Raw genomic sequence first — 26,945 nt, 5'->3', positions numbered from 1 at the left:
TTTAGCCCTGACATTTAATCCCATGTAACCTATAGCCTACTACTACCTCTGTGGTTGAAAACAATCCCTGCCCTAGGTTTAATAAAGTATAATTCATACCTCAACTAGCTCATTGTCGTGTGTGTTGTGTGGACCAGCAGCGGTTTTTAACACGCCCATGTATAAGGTTTAATAAAGTACAATTCATACCTCAACTAGCTCATTGTCGTGTGTGTGGACCAGCAGCGGTTTTTAACACTCCCATGTATAATGTCCCACCTGTTGGAGAAGGACGAAAGTGATAGGGGCTGGTGGTGCTTCCCCACCCATCTGACAAGAAAAAGAGTTCCGGGTTCTTTCCAGCCGAAAGCTGCTCACGATTGACGCTTTATCACGACGCTCACACTGCGGGGACCATGTCTCTTTTACTGGATAACCAATTCATAGAGCTCCCCCCTGACAAGGCGATAAACACAAAGTTGTTCCTGGATGCGGTGTCTCATATTCCTTCATTTTTTGGTGAGTACATACCTCCACCTGAACTCGGTAAAACACATCATTTAGTGCTTGAGACTGCGCGGTATTGTCGTTGTCACGGTTCATACTTTGCTGACTTGTTCCTCATGACATGTTCAAATGACTTGCCACTAGTCTGATCTCAGGACGTGCTTATTTCAAACATACCAGAAGTGGAGCTGCTGGGATACGGTGGGGATCCGACCCAGCTGTGGCAGTTTAGCCTATAGAGAAACTCTTTGTTTACTCATTGAACAGAGCAACATTGGCCTCATTGTGCCTTAACTGTTTGACTTTGCGTTCACTGCATTTACCTCCCTCTGTTTGTACGTAAAGGCTGATCTGTTCCCCCCCAGCCAGGGATGTGTGTGATGAAGTCATTCATATTTTATTGCTTTGCTCTCAAATGTCTCCTTTCTCTTTCAGACTGCTTGGGACCAAACGTATTTTCTGTGATCAAATCAGACATTAATGGCAATATAATGGTAAGATCTGTCTGTGTATTTTTATGCCTCTGCTAGTAGTGCATTGGTGTGTTTTCATACTACTGTTAGGAGGAATATTTAAATATGATCTTGAGATTAATGGTGCAGCTCATACAATGCAAACTCAACCCAAATGTGCATTTTCAGAAAATTAAAGGAGTGTATCTTAAGGATCCTGCGAAGTATGTCTCCCTGCAGGACATTGTGGAGGCAGAGCGAGAAGCCCATGCAGCAGAATGGCCTAAAGTTGGAGCAACATTAGCTCTGATGTGGCTGAAAAGGTGAGTGCACTCCCTGGTCTTAATGTTATGTTACTGTATGTTTAACATTCAGCTGCTGAACTGAAATGTTTTTACTTGGTCTCTCCTGCAGGGGTCTCCGTTTCATACAAATCCTGCTCCAGAGTTTGGCAGATGGAGAAAGAGATGAAAACAACCCCAACCTAATTCGGGTTAATGTCACCAAAGCCTATGAACAGGCGCTGAAGAAATACCACGGCTGGATTGTTCAAAAGATTTTCCATGTGAGAAAAATGTCCATTTTCCTGTTATTCTTAATAATTTATGGAAATATTATAATAGGAATGTGCAAAATCTGACCACAACAATACATTAGCCCATTTGAAGCTGTAGTTTGTGTTGTTGTGTTTGTTATTTTGACTACCACAAACGCCTTATTCTTTGCTCCTGTATTATATTTTACATGTTAATCTTGTGCCCATACCCTGTATTTAACTTTATCTTTCTTGTTTTATATGTTGTGACCCTCTATATTCTTTGCATTCTTGCAGGTAGCGTTACTTGCAGCGCCCTACAAGTCAAACTTCCTCAAGGCTCTGTCGAAAGGAGAGGAAGTGAAAGAGGAGGACTGTCTGATAAATGTGCGTCAGTTCCTGGTTAATTACACGGCCACTGTAGATGCCATCTACGAGATGTACACAAATCTGAACGCAGAGCTGGACTACACAGTTTGATGTCCTGGGACATCTGTCATACCTCTCAGGTGTCAGACAAGTCCAGTTTCCAAAGGTGGTTTTAATAGGATTGTTTATAGGATAGGTAAATAGGATTAGTTTTACTAAATAATTTATTACTACTGTATATTTGGTTTTTAATATGATGAAAATGTCTTGATTCAAACCATTATAGCAGAAGGTTATGTTTTTGTTCTTGTATATCATTTGCATTTGCATCATTGCAGCATTATTACTGCAAGAGTGCAGCTCTCACTCTTATGCAGAATTATGTTATTGTGTGTGAGTTGCTGCTTTATTTATAACATTAAGGTGGCTTTTCATTTGTTCCATCAAGAGAAGAATACAAGATTGTAAAAAGTGTTTACAGTAACACTATTATCACAGGGAACCATTTCTGTGCATGCAGATGTCCTCTGCCTCTTGAGCCTTGGAGTTACGATTTCAAGTCAAATTTAAGTCATTTTAAATTTTAGCCCATTTCAGGTGTGCATTAATCCACTTGTGCCTTGGTGTTTCTGTACAAAAACACAATGTTTTCAAGCTCAGAATCAATAAGTTTGCAATTCTATTTTTCCTACAAAGCAAAAGTTAGCAGAGCCAGAACTATTTTTCTTCTGAGAGCTTAACCTGTGTCTGTTGAGTCTGAAGGTGTGGTCGACTTCCTATTTGTCTCAACTGACCTAACTTCTTTTACACAAACATAATGTCAAACAATGTTTTTCCTGTCAGCAGACATCATGCGCCCATTTAATAATAACTTATTTGTTAGATCTGCATTTTCTGAATGACTACTTCTAGATGAGCTGTTTGTTTTTTGGATTATGAACTATGATCAAAATTTGTTCTTATCACAAGATCTTAATGTGTGACTGAAAATAAAAAATAGGTGACACTACTTCAATGCAAATCACACTTACAGTTCATTCATTTTACTCTAGGTGGCAATATTTACTTTGTTTTTGTCTTTTTTAATCACATTTGTATTTGAGCTACTGCATGAAATATTTTAAATTATGTTCAGTGATAAAAAATCATACACTAAATGCAACGTAGATACAGTTCCAGTCTTTGCCAGATCTTAATTTTTTTTCTGAACAGCAGTTCTGATTTATAATTATAATTTCGTAAGAGTAGGTTTGTACAAGCTCTTCTGGTGGACAACAATTTTATTTGCTCTCAGCAAAAATATTTCCCAGGCTGACTGCTGTAAAATTATTTTGAACACTACTGTTTCAACGGCAGTAAATTTAGAAAAAAAAATCCCTTCTCTTCTTCATGTCTCCTAATCCCCTAGATCAACCAACCTTTTCCTCTGCCCAGTCTTGCTTATCTGACGTGTGTCCCAGAGGCTGGAGTGGCTCTGGTTGCTCTCCCAGAGGAGCCTGAGCTAATCGCCTCTGAGCTAGAGCAAAAGGAGCATGTCTGTAACCCTTTAGGTTTATCAGCAGAGCGGCCTGGCCTGTCTCGACTGATAGATAGGATGGAAAAGCTCCAAGCGAAGCCAGGACACAATAGGCTAAAGACAGGAAATCATTTACAACAATGCCTCAATGACAAAGCCACTGACCTTTAACTGTGAAATATTTGTTATCTGCAATGAGGTCATCAATTGAATATTGCAGTTTTATTCCCAGCAGAGCATCTAATGCCATTATTCACGCCATCTAGCTTATATGTTTTGTAATGGAGTGTGCATTTTACGTCTGTGGTGACCAAAACGCATTACTGCTATAGCATCCAATTTAGGAGGACAAATGAAGCAAAATAAGAGGTGCAGGCACGCTGCCATCTAAGATTAGCAATTCAATAACTGGCTAAGCACAAGCCCATTTCTACATAATGTGAACAGTAATATTCTTGTGGATTTATCTTCAAGAAAGCATGTATTTTTCATACACAAATGTAAGAACATTCATTTACACATATGTATTTTGAAGTATTCAATGGCTTCTGCCTCAAGCATCAGCCATCCATCTAGGCTAATGTAATTCACTGTGATAACAAAATTAGCACTTTCAACTCATTTATGGAGGAACAGGCCAATATCTTTCAACTAAGGATTGATTTACATCACATTATAAGCCTGAGATCCCCCAGTGAAAAGAAAGATCTTAATACAAATGAGATCTATGACTGAAAAAAAAGACTTGCCAGGTGGTTAAGCCTCAAAACCCTTTGCAATAAAACTAGAGATGTCTCATCTTTCCACAACTAGTTTATCATTCATGAATATAATAAAAAAACATTCTCAGCTGCATGTCTGGCAGATAATAACTAATAATATGTAATAACACAAATTATGTGCTGGGTTTAGAAAATCTCATTTATTTGACAATCCTTATTACGAAGAGGCAAAAAAAGGATTGAGGGATTAGGATCATACATTGCAAAATGTAGTTATTTCAACAACATCCTTCATGGAGAGCGCTCGTATGTTCATATATAATAATTGCACTTTATAATTATAGACAGTTTGCCATATAACTCAACAGGCTGACAGAAATAAATAGTATTACAGAACCAGTGCAGACACACAAAGAGCTACTCAGTCATACATATCACACCATCAGAGATTATATAGCCCTACAAAGAAGATAGTGTAAATGATTCAGGTGACCTGCTCTCCAACATGGCACTCATACAGTATATACCCAGGTGTTGTGCAACAGAGTCACAACCTTCCAGAGATTAGTTCATTCAAGAAAAATGTTTAAACAACCATTTCAAATAAAAAAGAAATACAACCAAAGGACACATCTAGCTTGGCCTGAATTGCCACAGTGTTGATTTGGATATGCAACAGTCCAAATACATTGTGCTGAGCATGACTACATTAAATCATTCAAGACGTTAAATTACATAACTTTGTCTGTGGCTCCATAACAAAAAAACATATTCACATTTCTATACAAATGATCAAAATGTTCCCCCATACAGCGGCCAGGAAATTTGCATCATATTGCAGAAGATGGGGCACTGCATATGTGCACAAAAAAGCCACAGACAACCAAAAGTTCAGTAAATAGTTAAGGAATGTTCAAATAAGAAGCCATTTTATGTAAAAATATACAATATATTCACAAAAGCGGTTACCAGCGACCCTTCCTAGATTCAAGTAAATGTTTTCAGAAGGGTACCAATGATTATTTCAGTTCACCACGTTTGCATTTTTTGTAAAGGCCTACGGGGAAATTACCTGCAAAATATACAGATCATGGAAAATTCTGATTAGGTGCTCAGCATCAGTATTAAATGAGGAACAGCAGGCATATGTGATGGCCATTTAAGATAAAAAAATAAAACATTAAATCCATAAGCTAAACCTGTATCTTAAATCATGATTATCGTTTACCTTTTCAGGCTCATAACACAAAGCCTTCTACAAATACAGTACATGCACAAACTAAAAAGGCATGTCTCAATCTCATAGGTGTCTAAGCTCACACGCCATTGTCTATAAAAGGTTTGTCACTTCTGCGTTCCGTTGTGTGGCAGCACGCCATATCTTATCTGTAGACGGGGAGCTGGATGTGGGTTTGCTGGTGGTGCTCCAGTAGCTGAGGCATCCCCATGGCTTCGTACCCACGGCCCAGCATGCGCTCTTTGATGCAGGGAGGCTGGATCTCACTGATGAGGCACTCCAGAGACTGCAGGCTGCTGCTAAGTACTGCAGCGTGGCACAGGCTAGAACTAGGCAGCCCACAACAGAGGTTTTGGTCTGTGCTGTAAGCCTGGGTATGAGGAGGAAGATGAGGGTGGAGCTGTGGCTGGTGTCTCTGTGGGTGGTGGTGTTGATGGCGGTTTGGTTGGAGATGGGGATGGGACAGCCCCAGGTCTCTAGGCCTGGCTGCACATGTACCCGTTGCCAGCACCTGAGAAGTATAACAGTCACTATCATGGGTGGCCATGACACTGTCCCAGAGAGGAGCAAAGTACTGTCCGACAGAAAACTCCCCCTGCATGGCGGCACAGTTCAGAGAGGAGCTGCTGACTCGCTCCTGTCCAGCCCCCATGCTGGCAGGATGCGGCCTATAAGACAGCTGCGAGGAGCATGGCAAAGGGAGGCAGGTTTCAGGAGACTGGCCAACCCTAGCCTCTGCAGCTCTGTGCCTCTGAGCACTGTTACTCATGCTGTACATCCTCACTGCTCCCTGCTGATAGGCCTGCTGCTGTTGGATTTGATGTTTATGCTGCCACATTGTGTAGTCTCCTTTCTCTAAGTACCTTGCTTTGGCTATGTCTGCACTCTGTGTAGGTAGCACTGCCCCTGTAAATGCAAGATTGCTCTGGGGCTGCACTCCTAGGACAAAGTCTGTGTCTGAATGTGCCACTGCAGCCACAGCCTGCAGAGAGGGGCTGGCTCGAGCCTCTCCCCCCAGCTGCAGGGCCTGGCTGTGGGGAACTCTGCTCATCTGCCTCATCAGGCTTTGAACCTCTGCCAGCTCAGACTGGGGGGCCAGGCTCTGATCTCCGGAGGCCATCCCTGCGCTAGAACAAAGTGTCTCAATAGGAACATCATGGGGCTTACATGAGCTTATATGATAGGCCTTATGCCTGTGTCTGACTGTGTAGCCGTTATTCAGAGGATTATTATACGGTGCCACAGAAGTCTGGTTGTTTGCAAATTTAGTCCTCCTGCCCTCAGAGTTTTTCACCACACCTTTGACTACCACAGAGGCTTTGATGATGCCCAACAAACCCTGATAGCCTCCTGAGTACGGGTGTGAATAGGAGCTATAGTGTTGGCCTGTGGTGTCTAACCCGTTGACTGTTTTGTTAAGCTGTTTATGTTGTGGCACCCGGATGTCAGACGGAAAGATTTTGATGGACAGTGGGCTGTTGGCGGTCCTCTGGGCAAAAGCATCCAACTCTGCAGGAGATGGGTACCGAGAAATCATGGAGGCTGGCTCGCCTGGGAAGAAAGCAGACAGAGACAAGTGATTAGTCTACAAGCAGCCCTGAGAAATCTTGTGTTTTCCTTTCAATCTCAAACCTGTTTTAGAGAATAATGGCAGACATCAACATGTATAAACTAATTTTAAGGAGGGAAACACTTCCAGCAGTGTTGTAGTACTCGAGATCGGTCCTGGTCTCGAGACCGGTCTCAAGACCACTTTTTGAAGGTCTCTGTCTCGTCTCGGAATCAACCGTATTTCTACTCGCTTTTATTTCAGTCTCAGATAAAAAGGACTCAGGATTATATTTCAAGACCGGTCAAGACCACAACAGCCTTTTGATTATTTTATCAAAGCATTTCTCATGATAGACCTATGGCAATAAAAGAGGTGAATAAAGAAGAATATGAAATTGTTTTGTATTCTTGCCTATGGTTAGCATTTTCTACATTTTATCGTGTCATGCAGTGTGGGACTCGCACTGGTCTGGTCTTGGTCTTGACTCAGTCTCGATACACTCTGGTATTGGTGATGACTGTCTCGATTTAGGTGGTCTTGACTACAACAATGACCTCCAGCACTGTTTGATCAGTGTTTAAGTTAGTTCAACCCATAGTTAGTTTACCCTGGGAAATCAAAAGTTGGGAATTGGCAAAAGAAAAGGGGGAGGACCTAATTTTACTGAAATGGCTCCAATGAGATTTATTTGATGGCATTTAGCTGTAGGAGCCAAGAGGAACCTGATTGAAGTAACTACAAAAAAAAAAATCAACAGGTGCTTTATTAATATTGTTTTGTAGCTTTCTTTAAAATTATAAAATAAATTCACCGACTGCAGTTAATCATTTCTAAGATCACTGCTGAATATTTCAACAATTTTGCAGAAATGCTAAAATTCTTCCTAGCTGATCCACACCCTACTTTTGGTTCTTTCTCTCAATCATTGTAATCATTCAAGCATCGTCAGTTCCTCCCTATGACATTTGGTTCCACTTTATGCTTTTCTGAACCTGAACCGATTCTACTGTAAAAGCTTGGAGTCCTAACTGTGAAGGAAACGTTGATGCAGATGGAAAAAGAGCAAGAGCACTGCAGATTAAATTGTGTGCGGGCAAAGCCGACGAGACAAACTAAGATTGGATTTAAACACTATTACTCTGGTAATTTCATGGCTGCTTAACTTCTAGCGACAAAGGAAAGGTGGAAAAGGCACCCCATTTAAAAACAATAAATCACCTGGTAGAAATTACCGCCACCTTTCAGAATGACAGTTTTATAGAATTCCTGGCATAAAAAGAAAAGGCACTAAAATGAACCTAGATCGGCGAAAATCATGCCAGGCAAAAGAACAAAGCTGTAATCTGCGATGAAAGGGCAAAAAAATAACAACAAAACACTTCATTTAATTATCAATAACAAAACCAATTCCAGCTATGCAGGGGAAAGCTCACTTGTTGTTCCCATTTCAAATTGATTTGGGAGTTCATTTCATTTCAGGCCTACAGTGAGCTTCCCGACTGTGAAAATGATTCAATCTACAAGATCCATCTCATGAAAGAAAGAAATTGGGTGTTTAAAGCTGTAAGGTGGAGTGTTCAATCCATCCAGCAATCTCCCAGCAGAGCCGAAGGAACAGCACCATGGTGCTAGGAGCATGAATGAATTCTACAGAGAAATACAACAAAGCAAAACACTGCTTATTATGTATCACAGTGTAGTGCTGCTATAGAAAACCATGACATCATGGGATGTTGAAAAGGTGTTCAGATTGTACACAACATCAAGATGTGAGAAAGAGGTAACAGGAAAAAACAGCTGCAATAATGGTTTCTGGGCTTTGGCCAAAAGCTGAATATTCATAACCATAAACAATATGCAGAAGAGGTTCATATCCACCTGAAAGGAGCTTAGATGATGAGAAGCGATGGCATATTTAAAAATATCATGAATCCGACACACATCATCTATTTTCTGCCTGGGATAATATTGATCAATTACCAAAAGATAGATCATTTAGCCAAACAAGCATTTTAGCGGTTGCTTGTTCAGTAAAATGTCAGTGTCAAGCCCCTGCATGCTGCGACTGGCTTGCTGTTCCACCAACACTTCAAACACTTTGAATGCTAACACCTCTTCACAGGGTGTCTGATATTGTTAGTCCGGAGATTACAGCCCTGTCAGAGCCATGGAGACACAACACAGCTGCACTTCCCACTGTGGCTGCCTTTAATGTGGCACTATGGAAACCTCATTAGCAAATAGGCCTTCCCCACTCTGCACTCACATATTAATCATCTGAGGACCACATATGCATAAAAAAGGGGATCATTTTAGCTGATCCTGACAGAAGCAAGCAATGCAAAGTTAAAACTGAGATCAGAAACACCATGACCAGCATCAAAGCCGCTCTAAATTACAACCAGTGGTAATTGTTTCAATCTTGGGGACTTTATTACCAATCAGTGGTGTTAAATGGTCATAAACTAAGCACAGCATGTTTACCATGACTTTCCCAAAGCATGTGGTAGCAGTAAAGAAAAGTATATATTGAAGTCATTCTTCACAATATTAGCTTCCTTCACTCAACCTTCCTGCAAAACAAACCCAAGTCAAATAGTGTTTGGTTCATTAATTCATAAAAAAATGTGTGGTTCATTAATTACAATCTGGCACTATGAGAGCTGAAGTTTCCATTTGAAAGTGCCAAGAAGGCAAGAGCCTAGAGGCTGCTGTCTCACCCAAACTCTCAACATGAGGGCACATACATACTAGTGAAAGTGATAATTGATAACACGTCACTTCTATGGTGCTCTGCAGGTGTCCAAAGAGGTTATTTGCACCCTCACCCCAGCTCATTTTGGCCTTTATCCTGAAAACAAGTAAACAAACAAGTAAAAATGTACAAATGCAGCCAGAACCCCTAGTAAGCATCTTACTTATTATTAGGCTGCAATAATTATATTCAGTCAGCTATTTGGCTCTTTTAAAACCCAGGCATTTGGAACTCTAGCACAAAAATGTAAATGTAAATTAGTAAATATTTTCACCTAGCAGATAAAATGGCTGAGCTACAATTCCAACATGGGCTGGTTCCTTTAATCATCCCATGTTGCCTTTAGGAGATGATATTATTCATGTTGATATTAAAGTAGGTTTGCATTAATACATTTTTAGTATGTAATTATAAGCATAGGCCAGAAGAAATGTTCTGCATACACTATAGACAAACTGAAAATGTCTTCAAACAGGTCAGCATTTGTGTGTTTACAAAAACAACTGGTTCTCCTTTAGATTGTCAACTATACGTTTCTTCATGAAATGGTTTCCTGTCTTTATTATTGAGAGGCACTGTAGTCACACAACAAAATTCTGTGCTGTAAAATACAGATGAGATATGAAAACAAATATGAGGCTGTTCACATGACAACGGGGGAAATGGCAGCTATGTGTTGTCAGGTAAGGAACGGCACAGAGATAATTAGCAGTCTGACCTTAAGCACTTAATCACCCTGAACCTGCAGACTGCACGCTGTTTCACTCTTCAGCCCTGACAGGAAGCACAGGCGCAGAGGCAGACGAACCGCACAGAAAATAACACCAGCCACTTTTCACGAGCAACCTCGTCCTAGAGCACTTACAAATTTAAATTCTTTGACCCTTAACATTTTCCATCCACTTGCTTTTTGATTGAAGTAGGTTACGTAGGATTGAAAAAGCTTGTTTGTATTTTTCTTTTTCGCAAAAATCTGCATAATGACACTGATGTGTGATGCATCTACAACCCTAGATGGATTTAATGGTCCAGTTAGGCTTGAATGTTTTCTCGGTTGGAAGGGGCTCCACACATTAAACATGCTGCTCAACTGTTGTGGCACCACGCTGAGTGAAACTGGCACACTTTCACAGGAAACACCTAATCCTGATTTCCTCTTTCCATGCAGGGGACGTGCACAGTTGGGGGTGGGGGGCCAATTATAAACTCTCCATCACCACTAGGCCTAATTTATTGTGTGTGTGTGTGTGTGTGTGTGTGTGTGTGTGTGTGTGTGTGTGTGTGTGTGATTAAAAGAAAAGAGATTTTATAAATATTAGCATGAAAATATTCAGGAGGGATAAAACATTGGGTACTTACCATAACATGGTGTGTATATATATATGGTCTTTCATTACCCTGATTCCACCCCCATAAAATCCCACTCAATGCTTTCTGCCACTTTAAACTGAGCTAATCTTTTTTCCCGTGGTCACACTTGAAGCCATTTCCCCTCAGACTAAAGCAGAGACCTCATTGTTTCGGAGCAGTTTCAGTTAATCACTAATTTATGGGCAAAACAAGCCCCAGAGGCAGGGCTGAAAACGGCAGTTGGACATGCTCATTGCTTTTCCAAAACCACAGCTTCCAACTATTAGCCTACATACCCAGAGGGCTAACATAAGAAAACCATTAGAATGACCACTACATATGATTCTCACGTGAGATAAAACAAAAAAATCATAAATTATTCCTTGTTAATATCTATACATGCTGGCTGGCAGGCATAAATCCCACAGGTCTTTGATATTATGCTAAAGACTTATAGCGAAACATTTTAGCGAGATAATATCTACACGCGTCTAATCCTCAGCAGGAACATGGCACTGAGAACTGGCAGTTAATTACAGAACAGTGCTTCTCAGGCAGGCATAAATACTTGTTTACCACACAATAATCCTGATATTTAAAATACTCTGTGGCCGGGTTAGCTCACTTGGTAGAGCGGGTGCACATATGTAGAAGAGGTTCATTCCTCGACGCAGAGGTCCAGGGTTTGAGTCCGACCTGTGACGATTTCCTGCATGTCTCTCCCCTTTCATATCTCAGCTGTCCTATCCATTAAAGGCACAGAAATGCCCCAAAAAATAAAATACTTTGACCTACCTTAATAACCAGGGACTGAGCGCAGCACATTCCCATTGCATTTGAAATCTATGTCTCTATTACCATGGCAACCTCCTCTATGCACCCAGTTGGCCCAATAAGCCCAGTCGAGTCATCAGAACCATGTAATTAATTGGCCCTGACTTCATTCATCTCTCTGAGCGAGCTTCTGCAATTGACTATCTGCTGATCAGTCACAAAGCAGAACATGACTAGCAGCTAGCTAGCAGCTAGCAGCTCTCCCTCTCAATTCAGGCCACAAATTTAAAATAAACTTATTTTTTATTTTGCATAATTTATATCATTATATGCTAATTATATTGGATATTGTAATGGTTGTCGTTATTGTGATAGATTGTTTCAGTCAGTTTCCATCTTTCAATTGCATTTTAAACATTCAAGCAATACAGATTAAAACTGAATTAATCAATTGTTTGGCCATAGATCATTTTAGTGACTCAGATGAAGAACTGAATATGTGTGAAATATCTGGTTCTTTGATGAAACAGTAGAAGGTACCAGACATGAAGTCCGACTCCCAAAGTGCATTTCGATGAGAAACATCCAGTCACAGAGCTAACATTCTGTTACGTGCACCACTAACTGTGGGCCAAAGCTAAAGCTAAAGATAGATATAAATTAGATATAGTAAATGTGTCATAAAACCAAAACAATGCACTGAAAGAAGCCTAAAAAGCTCATAGTTGAATGCCAATTCACTGGGTTTGTCACTGAATGACCCATTACACATTAGAGTCATTTCACTCAACAGACTTATATGAAGATGCATTAATATTTACAGTATTTCCCATGGGTTTAAAAGAATATTGCCACTTAATGCCTCCATGTGGTTTACTCAACCTAGCAACCCAGAGGACCATTAGATAGAGAAGGGTGAGGTGGTGAAAGTAGACCGAGAGGACATGCTGACACCAGAACATATGCTCTTAAATCTCAAACTAAACTCTCTATTCACAAACTTCTTCCGTAAACACAAAATTAAAAATACAGACACTCATTCACCCCATTTTTACATGCCTCCCTCTTTCCATGTCAGTGATCTCTACATTAAGGGTGCTCACAGAACAGAGTAACATCAGGGCTGAACACTTAGTTATGTGTGCTTGAAGAGGCTCTGGCGAATACTCCTTTGCACCAGTGTCACTCCTCATTTGTTTCTGTGCCGCTTGGCCCAGCTTGGGCAAACTTTCCCCTCTCAGAGCTGACCCGAGCACAGACCAGCAGCGTGGGAAAAAGCATTTCCAGCCCCAGCTTTCAAGCTGAGATGGCAGAGAGGAGAACAGCTCTCATTCACTCTCATCACATAATTCCTAACGCTCGTTTCTCAGAAATCTCTCACATGGGTTTGTGTGGCTGAGAGTTTTCATGCCACGTGCCTTCCATTTATTGATAGCTTAAAATGATAATTGGCTTTCAAAAGTGCAGCAGCGACTAAAGTCCCTATTTAACTCAATCCAACAGCAACTCATTTAATGAAGAAGCCTGGGCCACACAGACCAAGCTCCCTGCGGTTGTGCTTGAAATGTCAGACTACAGCTGGAGGGTGCTGCACTATGCACAGTCGCAGTACATAAAACTCAAAAGGGGAGGGCGGGAGGCCCTGCAGGTAAACAGGATAAGAAACGCACCCCTGTTCTGCCTGAGGCAAACTAGGCCCTTCTGTTCGAGCGTTTAGCAGACAAGTGCTCCAGTGATTCCCAATTAATATTTAATAGCAAAAAAGGCATTTCACCTGAGGAGAAAGATGGGAGATGAAGCGGAAGAGGGAGAGATTTTCACCAATTCAAACATGAGTCAAGTTAGAAACGCATTGTGCGGCTGCAAGTAAATAAGGAAAAAATAACAATGCAAAACACTATCCACGCTTTTTGTCAATTAATTACACCGTCGGTCACCATGACCACACAGGTGTTTTCCCTTATTTTTTGCTGATTAGACTTCATCTCAGGATTGTGTGGGAATTTATACATCTCCCGGACTCTCCTGTTAATCTTGTGGCACCTGTTAGATCAAGAAAGAAAACTTTTATGGTTCTTTTAAGTACATGGAGTTTGGTGACTTCAGAAACCCTCAAGCGTGGTTCCACCTGAGAAAAGGTCTAATTATCCAGAATAAGTGAAAACACCTGTGTGTACGTGCAGGTGTCACTGAAATCTGATCATTACAGGGTCATCTGAAAACACTGTTGTGCCTTCTATACTTCCCAAACATACATTTAGTTATGCATACTCAATGGAAGATCAGATGTCATGATGAATGAACAAAGATATCCTGTATGAGAATACACAGGCTCATGCAAATGAAAAAAAAAAAAACATTAACTGGCAAGTGATCAGTCAGATAAGATAATCCTGACCACATAGTCTAAGATAATATTGATAGTCAAATTATGGTTATTTTGTCAGAGACAAATCTGAACGCACGCAATGTTACTGGTCAATATTTGCAAGCTCTTGCTTTCAATGAGACCACAGTCTGAGCCCTGTTTCATTTCATTTACAACGATTCCTGTTAGCTTTTGCAGTGCGGGAGCTGCTCTTCCATATCTCCAAATAAAACACGTTAAATATATGACAGCATAAGCTCAAAATATAACACAATACCTATACCAAAAAGAAAATCTTCAAAGGACCAAATCATTCAAGAAGTTTCATGGCTAAGTACATTCATAAGGCAGAACCATTACACTGTAAGTAGTTATAGATCTTCAATATAGCTTCAAACCAGAGCCAGCATCAAAATATAAAGGCATCAGTAAATATTTTAAAGCAAACGAAAAAAGAAAACCACAGCAGAATAACTTCATTTGTGGAACTATGATCTCATTATGTGAATCTAGACTGTCCAGGAAGAAACAAGGCAATTTGGACCACTACACAAATAATATGGATGCAGAGTAACCCACATTAAGAAAGCAGCATCAAACCATGAACCAAATCTGCAAACAAGTCGCATTCAATCAATTAACTGAAATAAATCTAATCACAAATGTCAGTCCAGGTTAGGTTGAGACACCCACTCAACCTTTCAGTGACTGTAGTATAATCAGTCATGATGAAGGTCAAACAACACAGACAGGGAGCACTTTCTGCACAAAATGTGAACATCATTAGTAACCCTGTATGTGAGTTGATTAATTCTGTACTTTTGGAGTCCACTTTGACCTGCATGCATATGCACTGCAGGAGCACACTGATTAGTAGCCCAATTAAAAGGCATCATCATCATCAGGAGGCCCATTATTTTGAATTCTAGAAGATTCAGAGCTGGTGAAATCTCAGCGCACCCCGCTAAAACCATGCATGAGCTTCATGTGCACATGAACATGATCGATTAACAAGTAACTCACTAACATGACCAAGATCCTACTAAATACCAGTATTGTCTATGTTTGTAAAAAACTGTACAAACTGTGTATTTGGGGTATCTGTATAGTACTTGCTGTCTGTCCTCTCTAGCAAAATGTCTTCACATGTGATATAAACTCACCTTTGCGGTTGAAAGGCTGCAGTGGTGGTACTGACAGCAGTAATGGCGGTGGAGGAACATCAAGGCTTTTGGGTGTGCAGGCCAGACGCTGCGACGAGTGATTCTGCCGTCTCTGGATACAGGCCAGCATGATAGTTCGCTAGGGCTGCACACAGCCTGGATAAACCTGCTAGAACAAAGACAAAAACAGGTTTTAACTGTGTAGCCAATACACGTAACACGTGCTAGCGGCTCTGTGAGGCTGTTCAGGACAGCGGTGCTTTGAGCTAAATGTTAACTTTAGCATACTCACAATGGTAATGGTAACATGCTGATGTTTAGCATGTACACATTAACCATGTTCATCATCAGCTAATTAGCACATTAGAACACAAAGTGCAGCTGAGGCTGGTGGGAATGCTATTAGTTTTGCAGGTATGAGGTACTGTTAAATGTCAGCACCAACATTTCATAGCAATCCATCAAATAATCAAATTAAACATAAATGTCAACTTCGTGGTGGCGCTAGAGGTAAAGTTGGACAATTAACAAAGTCAGTAGGTTTCATCCTCTGGGGACCACAAAAGTCAGTGCCAAACTTTACGGCAATCAATCCAATAGTTGTTAAGATATTTCAGTCTGGACCAAAGTGGTGGAGTGACCGTCAGACTGAGATTGACATCCTACGACGCACCTAGCATGACTCAAACCTTTCACTTCAATAGAGATTATTTGATCCCTAATCACTTTTGTTCTAATGTCTTTTTGTGATTGCTTAGGTACAGTGTCCAGGATGACTGGAGGAAAAATTAGATGGCAACTTTAAGATTGGAAAGACATCAAATTATAAGCAATACATACAAAACTGCAAGCTTGCTGGTAGAGAACATTAAAACCCCATAGGAGGCTCTCCTCTTTTTTCGTTTTTCCATGTTACTTCAATAGCTTACATATATGAAAGTCTGCAACCACTTGGGTCCTTTTACTATATTAAAATTCAGGAGCCCCACTTTGAACTGCCTAGAGTGTGCATTCAAAAAAGTAATATCATATAATGACGATTCCATCTCGTCCTTCTTCCTAGCAGTTATGATGGCTCTTTCCTGTTATCAACCTTGTTCTGTCGGTTGCAATCACACAGATCACTTATGTACAAGGCCTCCTGTAGCCTCGGGCTGTGTGTTTCAATTTATAACTAGTGCTGAGACCTGGGTTTATTCTTCTGTAAATTTATGGCCGTATTGATCAGCAGAGAAAGCTAAAAGCAGCTCACTCCCTAAAATAGGCTGTGCTGTTTGCAGAGTTAAGTATTGTCAGAAATGAGAGGCTGTGTCTGAAAGAAAAGGCGCCTCACCACACCATCTTCATTTTGAAGATAAAGCCAGGCATTGAGGGAATATTTCAGCGATAATCGCATTTGACATTCTCTTTTATTATCTGGCAGAGTCACCAAGTATGAATGCATGCACTGCAAACTATCTATCGTAATTACTTCTTACTGTATATGAATCAGGCACCTTATAGACAGACAACTGCAATCTATGCAACTAAAATCACAGACCTATAGGGTATTAATAGTCAGTCCAATAATTATGGATGGAAACACAGTATTTCATTACAAAGCAGTGGTCCCCAACAGGGATAATATAAGCCTGCAGCATACAGCTGTCAGATTGCCTGTTTTTCACGTTTAAGGTTCTTTTTGATTTTTGCTTTCATTTATCCCTCAGGGTCCAGAGGGCTGCTAAAGTGAGCCAACCACAGAACAGTGTTCAGTGATGAGCTGCAGAAACATGATTACCTTCACCTCAGAAGGAAGAAGAGACAGGGTGGCTTTCATTTTACTCAGGTGCCAACGTACACACACAAGAAAAGATTCCCTCACTCTTCCCTTTCTAGTGTAGACGCTCCCCTCCTCCGCTCATCTGTCCCTTGGTGACAAGCCCACTTCAAACTGCTCAGTGCAACCTGCTTAATCTGAGCACACACATCTGAAGAGCTAAAAGCCTCAGCATGGTCAAATTCCATTTAGAAAATAATGGCAATTTCACAACAACCCTTCCATTATAACACGTGTCAAGAGGGAGGTGCCCGAAATTGCAGAAGGAACACAAGAGAGAAATGGTTTCTCCAGGGAAATCCCTTCCCGAGCAAAAATGAGCTGTGAATTGGAATACTCCCATAATTTGCTGCTGGAATAAAATACATCAAGGAGAGCATTATAATTCAAAGAGAAGCCAGCAGAGTCTTAGAGAAAAAGAAACTTTCACTGAAAGCAGAAAAGGGACCTGGAAATGATGCATAAAGTGCAAGTAATGATGGTTTCTTTTATCCAGGTGTCTAAATTGTAAATTTAAAAGGGATTTTATGAAAACTTTAGCTTAAAATTGCCTTCTGACTCTTGAATTACCCAAAAAAGGAGAAGAGAGATATGGGATCAAAGTGATCCCAAAATTCATGATATTATCTGGGCTAAGTTATCAAGCAATAACAATTCTCCAGCCCTCTAAATAATGTTCTGTCTTGCACTTTCTTACAATGTCAAATCAGGATATCTCACAATAGTGAATGGCTGTAATAATACAGAAATTAGGGGCATGGCAACTGCAAAGTCAGCAATCTTAAAAATGGCAGTGTTCAGCATAGTTCAACTCAACCTTCACAAATGAGGAATCTTTGTCATTAACATAACGGTCCCCTTCCAAACCAGTTTTCTTTAATTAGCTTTGCAATCAGCAACTAACCTGCCTTTTGCAAGACATTATAGAGGTTATAAAGTAGTTTTCTCACTTCTCACATTTCCTCCCAAGCCCATACTTTGGCACACTTCCCCTGTCTTAAAGTTCACATATTCAAGGACTTCTCTAACATGCATAATAAGAAAAAAAGCACAAAGTTTAAGCTGCAAGGGCGTCTATAATCTCCTCCACTCTCAGGCGACATTCGGGCAGCTGATAAGCAGTGTGGTCTACTGAGGGCCTGACAGGGAGATAAAGACATTGTGCCTTCCAGTCCATCTAACTGTCCCCCAAGGATGTCTTGGCAGATAAATGTATTTTTTTCAAGCCTCTTCCTGAGTCATGCAAATGCAAAATGCCAGACCCCCCCCAATGTATCGTCTGTCCTGGGATCAGGAGAAGGTCAATTTAAGAGTCATGAGGGCAGTGTTGGAGAGACTTTATAATAGCTGCTTTAGTTTAATATATTTTATTTTTATAGCTAAAAACTGAATTTTAATAACATCAGTTTAACAAAAACGGCATCCTTCGGCTAATTATCTTGAGACTGCTGTTGATGTGTTGTCATCAAACTAGCACCATTCATATTTATGCTCTAATAGGAAGAAGTTAAACTTCAGACAATGTGGATCATATTTTTTTTAGATAATAAGTAAAAAAAAAAAAAAAATCTAAAATGTGCCATGCCTTGCATTTGACCTGTTTCGCTATACAAAGTGGCAGCACAAGAATATCCATCAAAGCAGGAAAAAGCCCTAAATTATACTGGGACAAAAACATCTGTCATGACCTTCTGGAGTCTTGAGTATGCGCAGCATCAAGGGTCAGAGCGAAGATAGAAGCAAATTGCAAAGAGGGAGGCTCCCTCTAAACAAACATTAAATGCACAGAAAAAGATACACACTGGCTCTACACACACTTTCACCCTGCCACATTCACATATACACCCCTCCCTACCATCTCAGCTCCTGTTAGCAGTTCTCAGAATCCTCAGTTAATAATTAGATGATAATGGAAAAGGTCTTAGACAAGCACCCTTTTCACTCTCTGGGTGGATTAGCATGTGAGTGCTATGCTAATGTTTTTCCTTCCTTCCACTCAAAAACTGCAGATGAGCAAAAGGAAAAGAGTACAAAGGCAGGAAAAAAGAAGGTTAATTTAGGAGGAAAGAAATGATTAACAAAGAGCTATTGGTCATTACAGAAGAACAGATCAGGGGCTCTCTTTGAATGAACAGTATATGGTCCATGAATAACAATCCACTTACTGTATAATTAATTGTATATCACGTATGGCTTTTATACTGCCTTGAAGGTAGGCACTGCAAGAGCCTGTCTAAGTAATGGAGACCAGACAAGTAGTCTGACATACAGACAGAATTAGACAGCAGTGTTGCAGCAGCTTCTGAATTCATCTCTACACACACACACACACACACACACACACACACACACACACACACACACACACACACACACACACACACACACACACCATACATTTTTAATAGAATCTATTACTTCTGGATTAGCCGATAAGAGCTGGCCTGGTTAAATTCTATAATAGTTTGCATAATTGGTATCAGAGCAGCATATAAGACAGACCCAGATTTCTCTCTTCTTCTTCTATAGAGGAAAAAAGGACACAAAGGTTCACATACAGGATAACCAGACAACCCAGAGCCACTTTATACACTGCAAGAGCACTCAAGGCCTGCAGGCTGATAACAATGAGCCTCATTTCCATTGAGATTAGCTAAAAGGTATTACAGCAGTGTTAAAAAGCGTTTCCTATACAATTCATGCACAAGCACAACATGTTATACAATTGCTGGGCAATATTCAGACCGATGTCCAGAGCATTCAGTTGGGTGTAAATCACACAGCGTTAATGGCTGTGTCTGGGAAAACATTAACATTACAGTTTCTCCCATGCAAAATGTTCATGTAGCCATCACAAAACAAAACTAGTCTCTATACTATTTAATGCATATTTCCTTTTTGGGCAAAGGGCTAATGCATATGGAAATTAAACTTGTTTGTATACGCAATGTCCAATGTGGTCCATCACTGTAAACTTCTTGTATACAGTTTATGGTAAACTTCTATGCCATTGTTAAAATGTTTCACTATATCTTAAATGGCATTTTCCCCCTGTATGTTCAACCTAGAGCTGCAACTAACGATTATTTTCATTGTCGATTAATCTGTCAATTATTTGCTCAATTAATAGATTAGTTGTTTGGTCTAGAAAATGTCAGAAAATGTTGATCAGTGTTTTCCAAAGCCCAAGATGGCATCCTCAAATGTCTTGTTTTGTCCACAACTCAAAGATATGCAGTTGCCTGTCATAGAGGAGTGAAGAAACTCGAAAATATTCACATTTAAGAAGCCAGAATTTTTATTCTCAAACCAATTATTAAATAATCAAATTAGATGGTGATTAATTTAATAGTTGACAACTAATCGATTAATCTTTGCAGCTCTAGTTCAACCACTTTTTCATAAGAAAACATGTTTTTTTTTTTTATCAAAGTTCCTTACAAATCAATGTCAAAAGCAAAGCTGATGTAATTTGTCTTTAGTACAAATAATTGCTGGTGCCTTATATGAAAACTACATCAATTGGCATTTAGTTACTTACTTTGGCATGTACATTGTTACTGACTTGCCTTCTATATTGCATCTATAGTTTGAATTTATTTGGAAATCAAAGTAAACTACATATATATCTATAAATCGGGAACTCTCTGTGCGTGTGTCCCCACATATGCGCAGTACGCGCGAGCATATCTGTCCTCTCTGCATGTAGACAGAGAGTGGGGCTCCGACACACACACACGCACGCACGCACGCACGCACGCACGCACACACACGCACGTGTTTGTTGGACCGGTTGGGGGGAGGTATTTTGTGTGGAGTGTTAAATGTTTTAAATAAATAACAAAATGTTCTATGTAAATAGGATAAATAGGTTTGGAATTGTTATTACAGAGGTAAAGCACTGAAAAAAGGTACCGTTACTGAAAAAAAGGGGACACGCTGAATCTCCACATGAGCTGCAGCTGAGCCGCGACTGATTGAATCGTGCTTATAGTTAGATAAAGTTGTGGGGGGAAAAAATACTGGGAACCAAACATTTGCCCCTTTCTGAAGAGGAACGCACTCCAAACGGGCACTGCACTAGTTAACTATGAAAAAGCTTAACTGAGTTAGAAATGTAAACGACATGTTGCGGATATGAATATATGTTTTATCTATGTGCAAGGAAAACCTACAGTCATTCACACAAAGCTTTGTGACCACGTTTCTACCCAACCGTGAAAAAATGTACATCGCCTTAATTAGGAAGATTCTCAAACAACATTTTTTTGTGGAATTTAACATCGAACACTGCAGCAACAAATGGTATGAAACGAAGTCCAACTCCCTTGGATCAGAGCTTGCACCATTAATTACAGCAGCAGCTACTGCCAGCATGAAGTATTAGTCTAGGATGTTTGCAGTTTTGACAAACAATTAATCATTTACTTTGGAGTTAATATAGGGCCACTGCTATGAGTCAGTCTTTTATAGCAGTATTGGTATGATGATTAGTGGTTAACCTACTTAATATATCAATATTATAATAACCAATATATAATATAATAATACAATATTGAACATGGATTTGTTTTTGTGAAAATAATAATTCTGACTTTATATGTATACAGATGCTGACAACACAATTTAGCCATTAATCCAAAACTGCACAATTAAGTCTTATCTTCAAGAACAGCCTTGGTAGGGAGTAGAAAGCCTTGGACTGACCCAAATCTGCCCTTGCCCACAAACAGTTCCAAGGTAAAAAAAAAAAAAAAACCACACACACTGCATGGGGTAAACTCTGGCCAAAGCCAAGGTAGCATGAGAGGGTAAACAGAGCCTTATCTTATCCTTATCCCAGTATGCACACTGAGACACACTGTCAAAAGAGCTATGGCTATGCTGACCAGCCTTTAGAAAACCTTGAGTTCAAAGATAACAGATGGTAAAAGAGTGCACTGAAGGTTTTGTGGAAAGATGAGTTCTTTTTCAAAAGACTCAAACTATGATTTTAATTGATTGTTGACCCCATTCTCATCAACTGTTGTTAAAACCATAGAAGACAAAAATGACAGACAGAAATTACTTTATATTACACAAACACTCAGTCCTCCCAACCCCCTTTACTCAAGCCCCGTCCTATGGCTGTTTACTTTACTGTTAAGGGTCACTGATTCCTTCAAGTCATTAAAATCTTCAAGCAAACATGAAACTAATTAGAAACTGTAGAGAAAATGCTGCCTGTATGGCTCTAATGTGGCAGATAACCTAATGATAAGCTCTCCACCATGCATCACAGAAACATCAAAATGTTCTAGGAAGAAAAAAAGGTCTTTGATCTCTGTACCATCTAAGCATGTCATCATCTCGCTGCCTTTCTATTTAGGGCAAATGACGATGCATCAGTTGCAATTTGGCAGACTTAATCATTAATTTGAAGTAATGACTGAGCGCCATCATGTAGACAAAAATGAGTGGAGCTCCAAATAACCCTTGCAGTCCTGTCCCCTCCCCCAATGACCTCGGAGGCCTAGTCCTTAACCTTCCACCCTTAACCCTAATCTCACTCCCCCTTCATCCTATTAGAATGAAAAGACCAATTAGACAGATTTCAAAAGATGGCAGGCTGCCTCTAATTACACATGACATCTCTTAGCAGATTAAAAAAAAGGTGATTACAAAGGTTGTGTTACATTATTTCTAAAAGAGGGACAGAAGGGTTGGGTGCATATATATTTTCAAAGTCATTTTATCAGTCTGGCTCCTAACCATAGGCTAATCCACAACACTGACTGTAGGCCTACACTTAAATCAGCCTTAAATGTGAAGCTATGGATGACATGGCAGAAAAAGACATGACCTTAATTAGTCCTTGTACTGGCCTGGGTAATAGTCATCCAAGGAAAGGTCATTCTCGTGGTGAGCTGTTTCCTCCATTCAGTAATTCGGTAGGCATGGAGATTGAGCGAGCCTGGGGAAACTTCACAATAAATCAGAGCTCAGCTTCGCTCCTGAGAAGGCAAAGGGAAGCAGGCAGCCAAATGACAAATCCCTTCCCTTCACAGAGTTGGAATTACTGCTGGGGTGTGATGCGAGATCAGAGGGAAACCCCCATGGGATACCTGCACATGGACTGCTCATAACACAACGCAATTTACAAGCCTCCCAAATGACTCCAGGCCCAGGCAAAGCACTTTTTAAACAAACAACCAAAAATATGAATATGTCATTAAGACTAGTTACGGTCTAAACAGTCTAGAATTGAAGAACACAGTGGTAACCCAGATTATATGACAAGAAAAACATGTAGCAATAAACATTCGCTGGCTAAGTAAAAGTAGCCAAACTGTAGATTTGATGGCAAATAAAGCCAAACAATATATTTTATGATTAAAGGGGGATAACATTCATTACACTAACATTTTCTTTATGACATTGTGGTAAATCAAAAGTCACAATGTCATGATTTAAATACGCTTATAGGAAATCACAAGACATAAAGATAAGCCTATTCCTGATAGTCACATGCCTCAAAATAAAAATAAACCAAGAGGGGGGGTTGAGGTATTTTTCTCACTGGTCAGAAAAAAAGCCAGAAAAAAAGGGCACAATAACACCAAATTGCAGGCTTTCCTTCTCTACCTCTGGTGGGAAGCTGTGACATCCCATCTCTCTGGGTAATAAAGGAGCTGGCACAAGCAGGAGAAGCATGCGGGGTAGAATTTCACACCTGGCCAATAATCTATATAGGCCCCTCTGCTGCGGCTAACCTTCAACCCCGGCTGCCACCGGTGCAGTGAGGTGCGATGATCCCACCTCCGGCTTCTAGACAATAGAAATGGAAACCTTCAGAGGCAGCCCTGAATGACCGATAATATACTTCAAAGCACTTCCCGTATCCGCTGAGATGCTGACATATAAAGCGCCTTTCATTGCGCAAACCATCATCCCAACAAAGATGTCTTTTGAGGATGAAAAGGATGAGCTAGACATTGTATCGGCTCACAACAGAGCAGTTTTCAGAAAAAAGCACTTAGAAACTACAGATTTTTATTAACCTATGCAAATGCTTAACTCATATTATAATGACCAATTAGGCCTACTGTTTTTCCCATAGGTCTATTTAACTGTTGAATACATGTTGGTGAATAGTACTGCCATTAGTTACATTATTCTATAGGCCTATAGTGAATATAAATCACAAACCTCATAGTTGGACTCGGCCCATATAAATACACATTAGCCAAATAGCAGGATACTGACATGGTAAGGGCGAGACGCTCCTATCCATAGTGCGCACTGGGCATTTTCACCACTTAAGTGCTGTCGACTTAAAATCAATGCAGGGCGAATCCTGACATCATGCATTGTAGCATCTTTACAACCCTAAATATGTGTCTTATAACCTACTGTTATTGTCATGTAGTTATACAGCTACTGTTAAAAATCAATTCAGCTACAACAAAACAGTGTCTGCACTGAGAAACATTTTCCATGAGCCCAAACAGTGCCCCTAAACATGAAGGATGGAAATAGGAAACATAATAATTGTCTTACAGAGTTTTGTATTTTCATAAGGCTTGTTTATCTTTGGTTCGCCACGGCTGATTGGTTGTTCTCCTGCTCGGAAGGCGTATTTCCTCTGCAAAAGCAATCTCGCCACTGATTTCGTGGAACCTCCGGAGATATATCCATTGATGAAACTGACTCCATTAACTTTACATCCTCGACATATTCAACAGTCGTGTATAGAAGATAATTTCACCGATTGTGTTGTCCGTGCAGCTGCCTGCATCTCGCCTCGGCAGTCGACCAAGCTGTCTGTGCCACAGCGAGTGATGTCGGAATGGAAATGAGTCCCCTGCACTGTTGAAACCGGCTCTGGGCCAATCAATCAAGGCTGTATTTGAATATTCCCACGGCTCGGCCAATCGCATGAAAGAGAAGGCGGCCGCTGTCTTGATGCCAACCCCGTCAAAGTAAGCACGTTGCTGTTTCGCAGACAGTTTTAAAGGAGAAGAACGTCTGATAAATTAGCCCAAAACAAATGCAAGCTTTTGGTCTAACTTGACTCCTGCTCGTCTGATCGGTTAAGAAAGCTACGCATCGGCTCTGTACAGTAGATGTTTTAGAGCTCAGCCAATCAGCAGTGCTTAATTCACTTTTAATTGGATCAGGTGTGGCGTGCAGAGCAGAGCTAGAAGAGAGAGCTGCATCACTTGAGGAAAGTGAGGTAAAGCTGTAAACTGGATTAGGAGCAATGGTGGGACAAGTATTCCTATCATCCGAGTAAAGATAAATGTCCTCCAATCAAATGCGTTATGAGCATATACTTTGAAAAGTACTGCTTAGAATGCCCCCTCCAGTAAGTAAGTAGTTCCTCCAATAAGTGATATATTAGCCTATCATAAATATTGTTTTTAATTTTTATGCTTTAACATATAGTAATCATTTTCTGTAGTTTGTCATTGTTGGCATTGTGTATATTTTGGATTTTGGATATCTGTTTATTAAAAAATGTAGAGAGAAAAAACTCCAGTGAAATAATTATTTCAAGACTGGCCTGACAGTAAGTAGAGAAACAATTTTACTACGAAATCCTGTTTCTCAGGTTAGAAATATCTCAGGATAAGAGCTTGTCACAATTGGTTGCTTAGTATGCCATTTCCACAGCAGTGTTAATGTTATTAGTAACACATGTGCTTCTCCTACTATGACAAGTCAAATGTCAGCTGTAAAAAAAGACCTATTGACCCCAACTTCCTTTGGAAAATAGCCAGGCTAGCTATTTCCCCATTTCCAGCTTATATGCTGCTAAGCTAGCTTCCTGCTGGCTGTAGCTTCACATTTATCAGAGAGATCTGAGAATGGTGTTGTTTTTCTCATCTAACTCTCAACAAAAAGGCAAACAAGCATATTTTTTCCAGCATTTCTTCATCCTCAAATGCTGAATTAGACTTTGAACACCCATTTGTCAATATTTAACATGCACTGCTGCACTCAGCACTCACTAATAAATCTTCCCAACAAACGTGATGACGGAGACTAACCATCACAACAAATTTATTTAACCTTTCAAATACAGGTGTTTTTTTCTGAGACAGACAATCAAGTGCACACCAAGAGACTTGCAGCAGACAGACATGGTGTTAAATTGTTTCTTTACAGCTTCCTGAGTGTCATTTTTCAGTATGAGTGAGGCCTGCAGATGGCAAATGAGGTTACCATGCCAACTAATGTCCCTATATTGAACACTGAGGACGTAGCCAGATTATTGTTTTCTAGTTGATCACATGTTGATGTTGTAATGGCTATACAGTTTATCGAAATTAAAAGGAGCCCACTGTTCGGATGTGCTTAAAAGCATTATGCAAACTCATGCTGATCCTTTGTGGTCAAACACATGATACAATCTCTACAATCCACATGTAGTAATTGTTCAGTTTACAGGAGAATCATCTAAAAAATCATAACCCAACTGCCTCTACCTTATGTGCAGGCATGCATTGTTGAAAGAGCAGGCAACATTAAAATAAATAGTAATTATAGAGTAATTACAGAGTAGACCTTTGTTTTTATGTCTGATGTAGAAAGGGTGTTGTTGGGTGATTTACAGACATCCTTCAGTAACCTGCTTGTGGGTTATGATCAGTGATTAACAAATTAAGAAAAGATTTGTGTGGAAATACAGTTTATTTCTTTTCAATGATGCAAATAGCTAATACTATTTTATGCTACTGATGAACGATGTCCACACACACACACACACACACACACACACACACACACACACACACACACACACACACACACACACACACACACACACACACACACACACACACTCAGCTACTAGTATACAAAA

The 26,945-nt window shown here is 40.1% G+C and overlaps 2 protein-coding genes across 5 annotated transcripts; one reads left to right on the top strand and one right to left on the bottom strand.

Moving 5' to 3' along the window:
* Positions 1–261: 261 nt before the first annotated feature.
* Positions 262–2,851, top strand: LOC116034942 (glycolipid transfer protein-like). The gene is made up of 5 exons (XM_031277730.2): positions 262–498; positions 922–980; positions 1,128–1,261; positions 1,353–1,503; positions 1,771–2,851. The coding sequence occupies exons 1-5, from the start codon at positions 396–398 to the stop codon at positions 1,951–1,953; spliced, it is 630 nt and encodes a 209-aa protein (XP_031133590.1). The 5' UTR covers positions 262–395; the 3' UTR covers positions 1,954–2,851.
* Positions 2,852–4,261: 1,410 nt separating this feature from the next.
* On the bottom strand, positions 4,262–25,174 carry LOC116034941 (protein FAM222A-like). 4 transcript variants are annotated; one of them, XM_031277727.2, is made up of 3 exons: positions 24,638–25,174; positions 15,280–15,445; positions 4,262–6,868 (listed from the first exon to the last, which is right to left on the bottom strand). In XM_031277727.2, the coding sequence occupies exons 2-3, from the start codon at positions 15,407–15,409 to the stop codon at positions 5,463–5,465; spliced, it is 1,536 nt and encodes a 511-aa protein (XP_031133587.1). In that variant the 5' UTR covers positions 15,410–15,445; positions 24,638–25,174; the 3' UTR covers positions 4,262–5,462. The 4 variants fall into 4 exon arrangements, with proteins under 4 accessions (XP_031133587.1, XP_031133589.1, XP_035863366.1 ...); XM_031277729.2 differs by having other exon boundaries at positions 15,280–15,448; positions 24,846–25,174; XM_036007473.1 differs by having other exon boundaries at positions 24,846–25,174.
* Between the last annotated feature and the right edge of the window lie 1,771 nt (positions 25,175–26,945).

Source organism: Sander lucioperca, chromosome 1, assembly GCF_008315115.2.
Source record: "Sander lucioperca isolate FBNREF2018 chromosome 1, SLUC_FBN_1.2, whole genome shotgun sequence".
NCBI classification, from domain to species: Eukaryota; Metazoa; Chordata; class Actinopteri; order Perciformes; family Percidae; genus Sander; species Sander lucioperca.
The sequence above is the reverse complement of the archived record's forward strand: the minus strand, read 5'-3'. Positions and strand labels throughout refer to the sequence as shown.

Excerpts from the sequence above, each read along its gene's own strand:
- LOC116034941 (XM_031277727.2), bottom strand. The coding sequence starts at position 15,409 with ATGCTGGCCTGTATCCAGAGACGGCAGAATCACTCGTCGCAGCGTCTG. Across the intron at positions 6,869-15,279 it reads GCAGCCTTTCAACCGCAAAG|GCGAGCCAGCCTCCATGATT; the intron begins GTGAGTTTATAT and ends CTTTCTTCCCAG.
- LOC116034942 (XM_031277730.2), top strand. The coding sequence starts at position 396 with ATGTCTCTTTTACTGGATAACCAATTCATAGAGCTCCCCCCTGACAAG. Across the intron at positions 1,262-1,352 it reads GCTCTGATGTGGCTGAAAAG|GGGTCTCCGTTTCATACAAA; the intron begins GTGAGTGCACTC and ends TCTCTCCTGCAG. Across the intron at positions 1,504-1,770 it reads TTGTTCAAAAGATTTTCCAT|GTAGCGTTACTTGCAGCGCC; the intron begins GTGAGAAAAATG and ends GCATTCTTGCAG.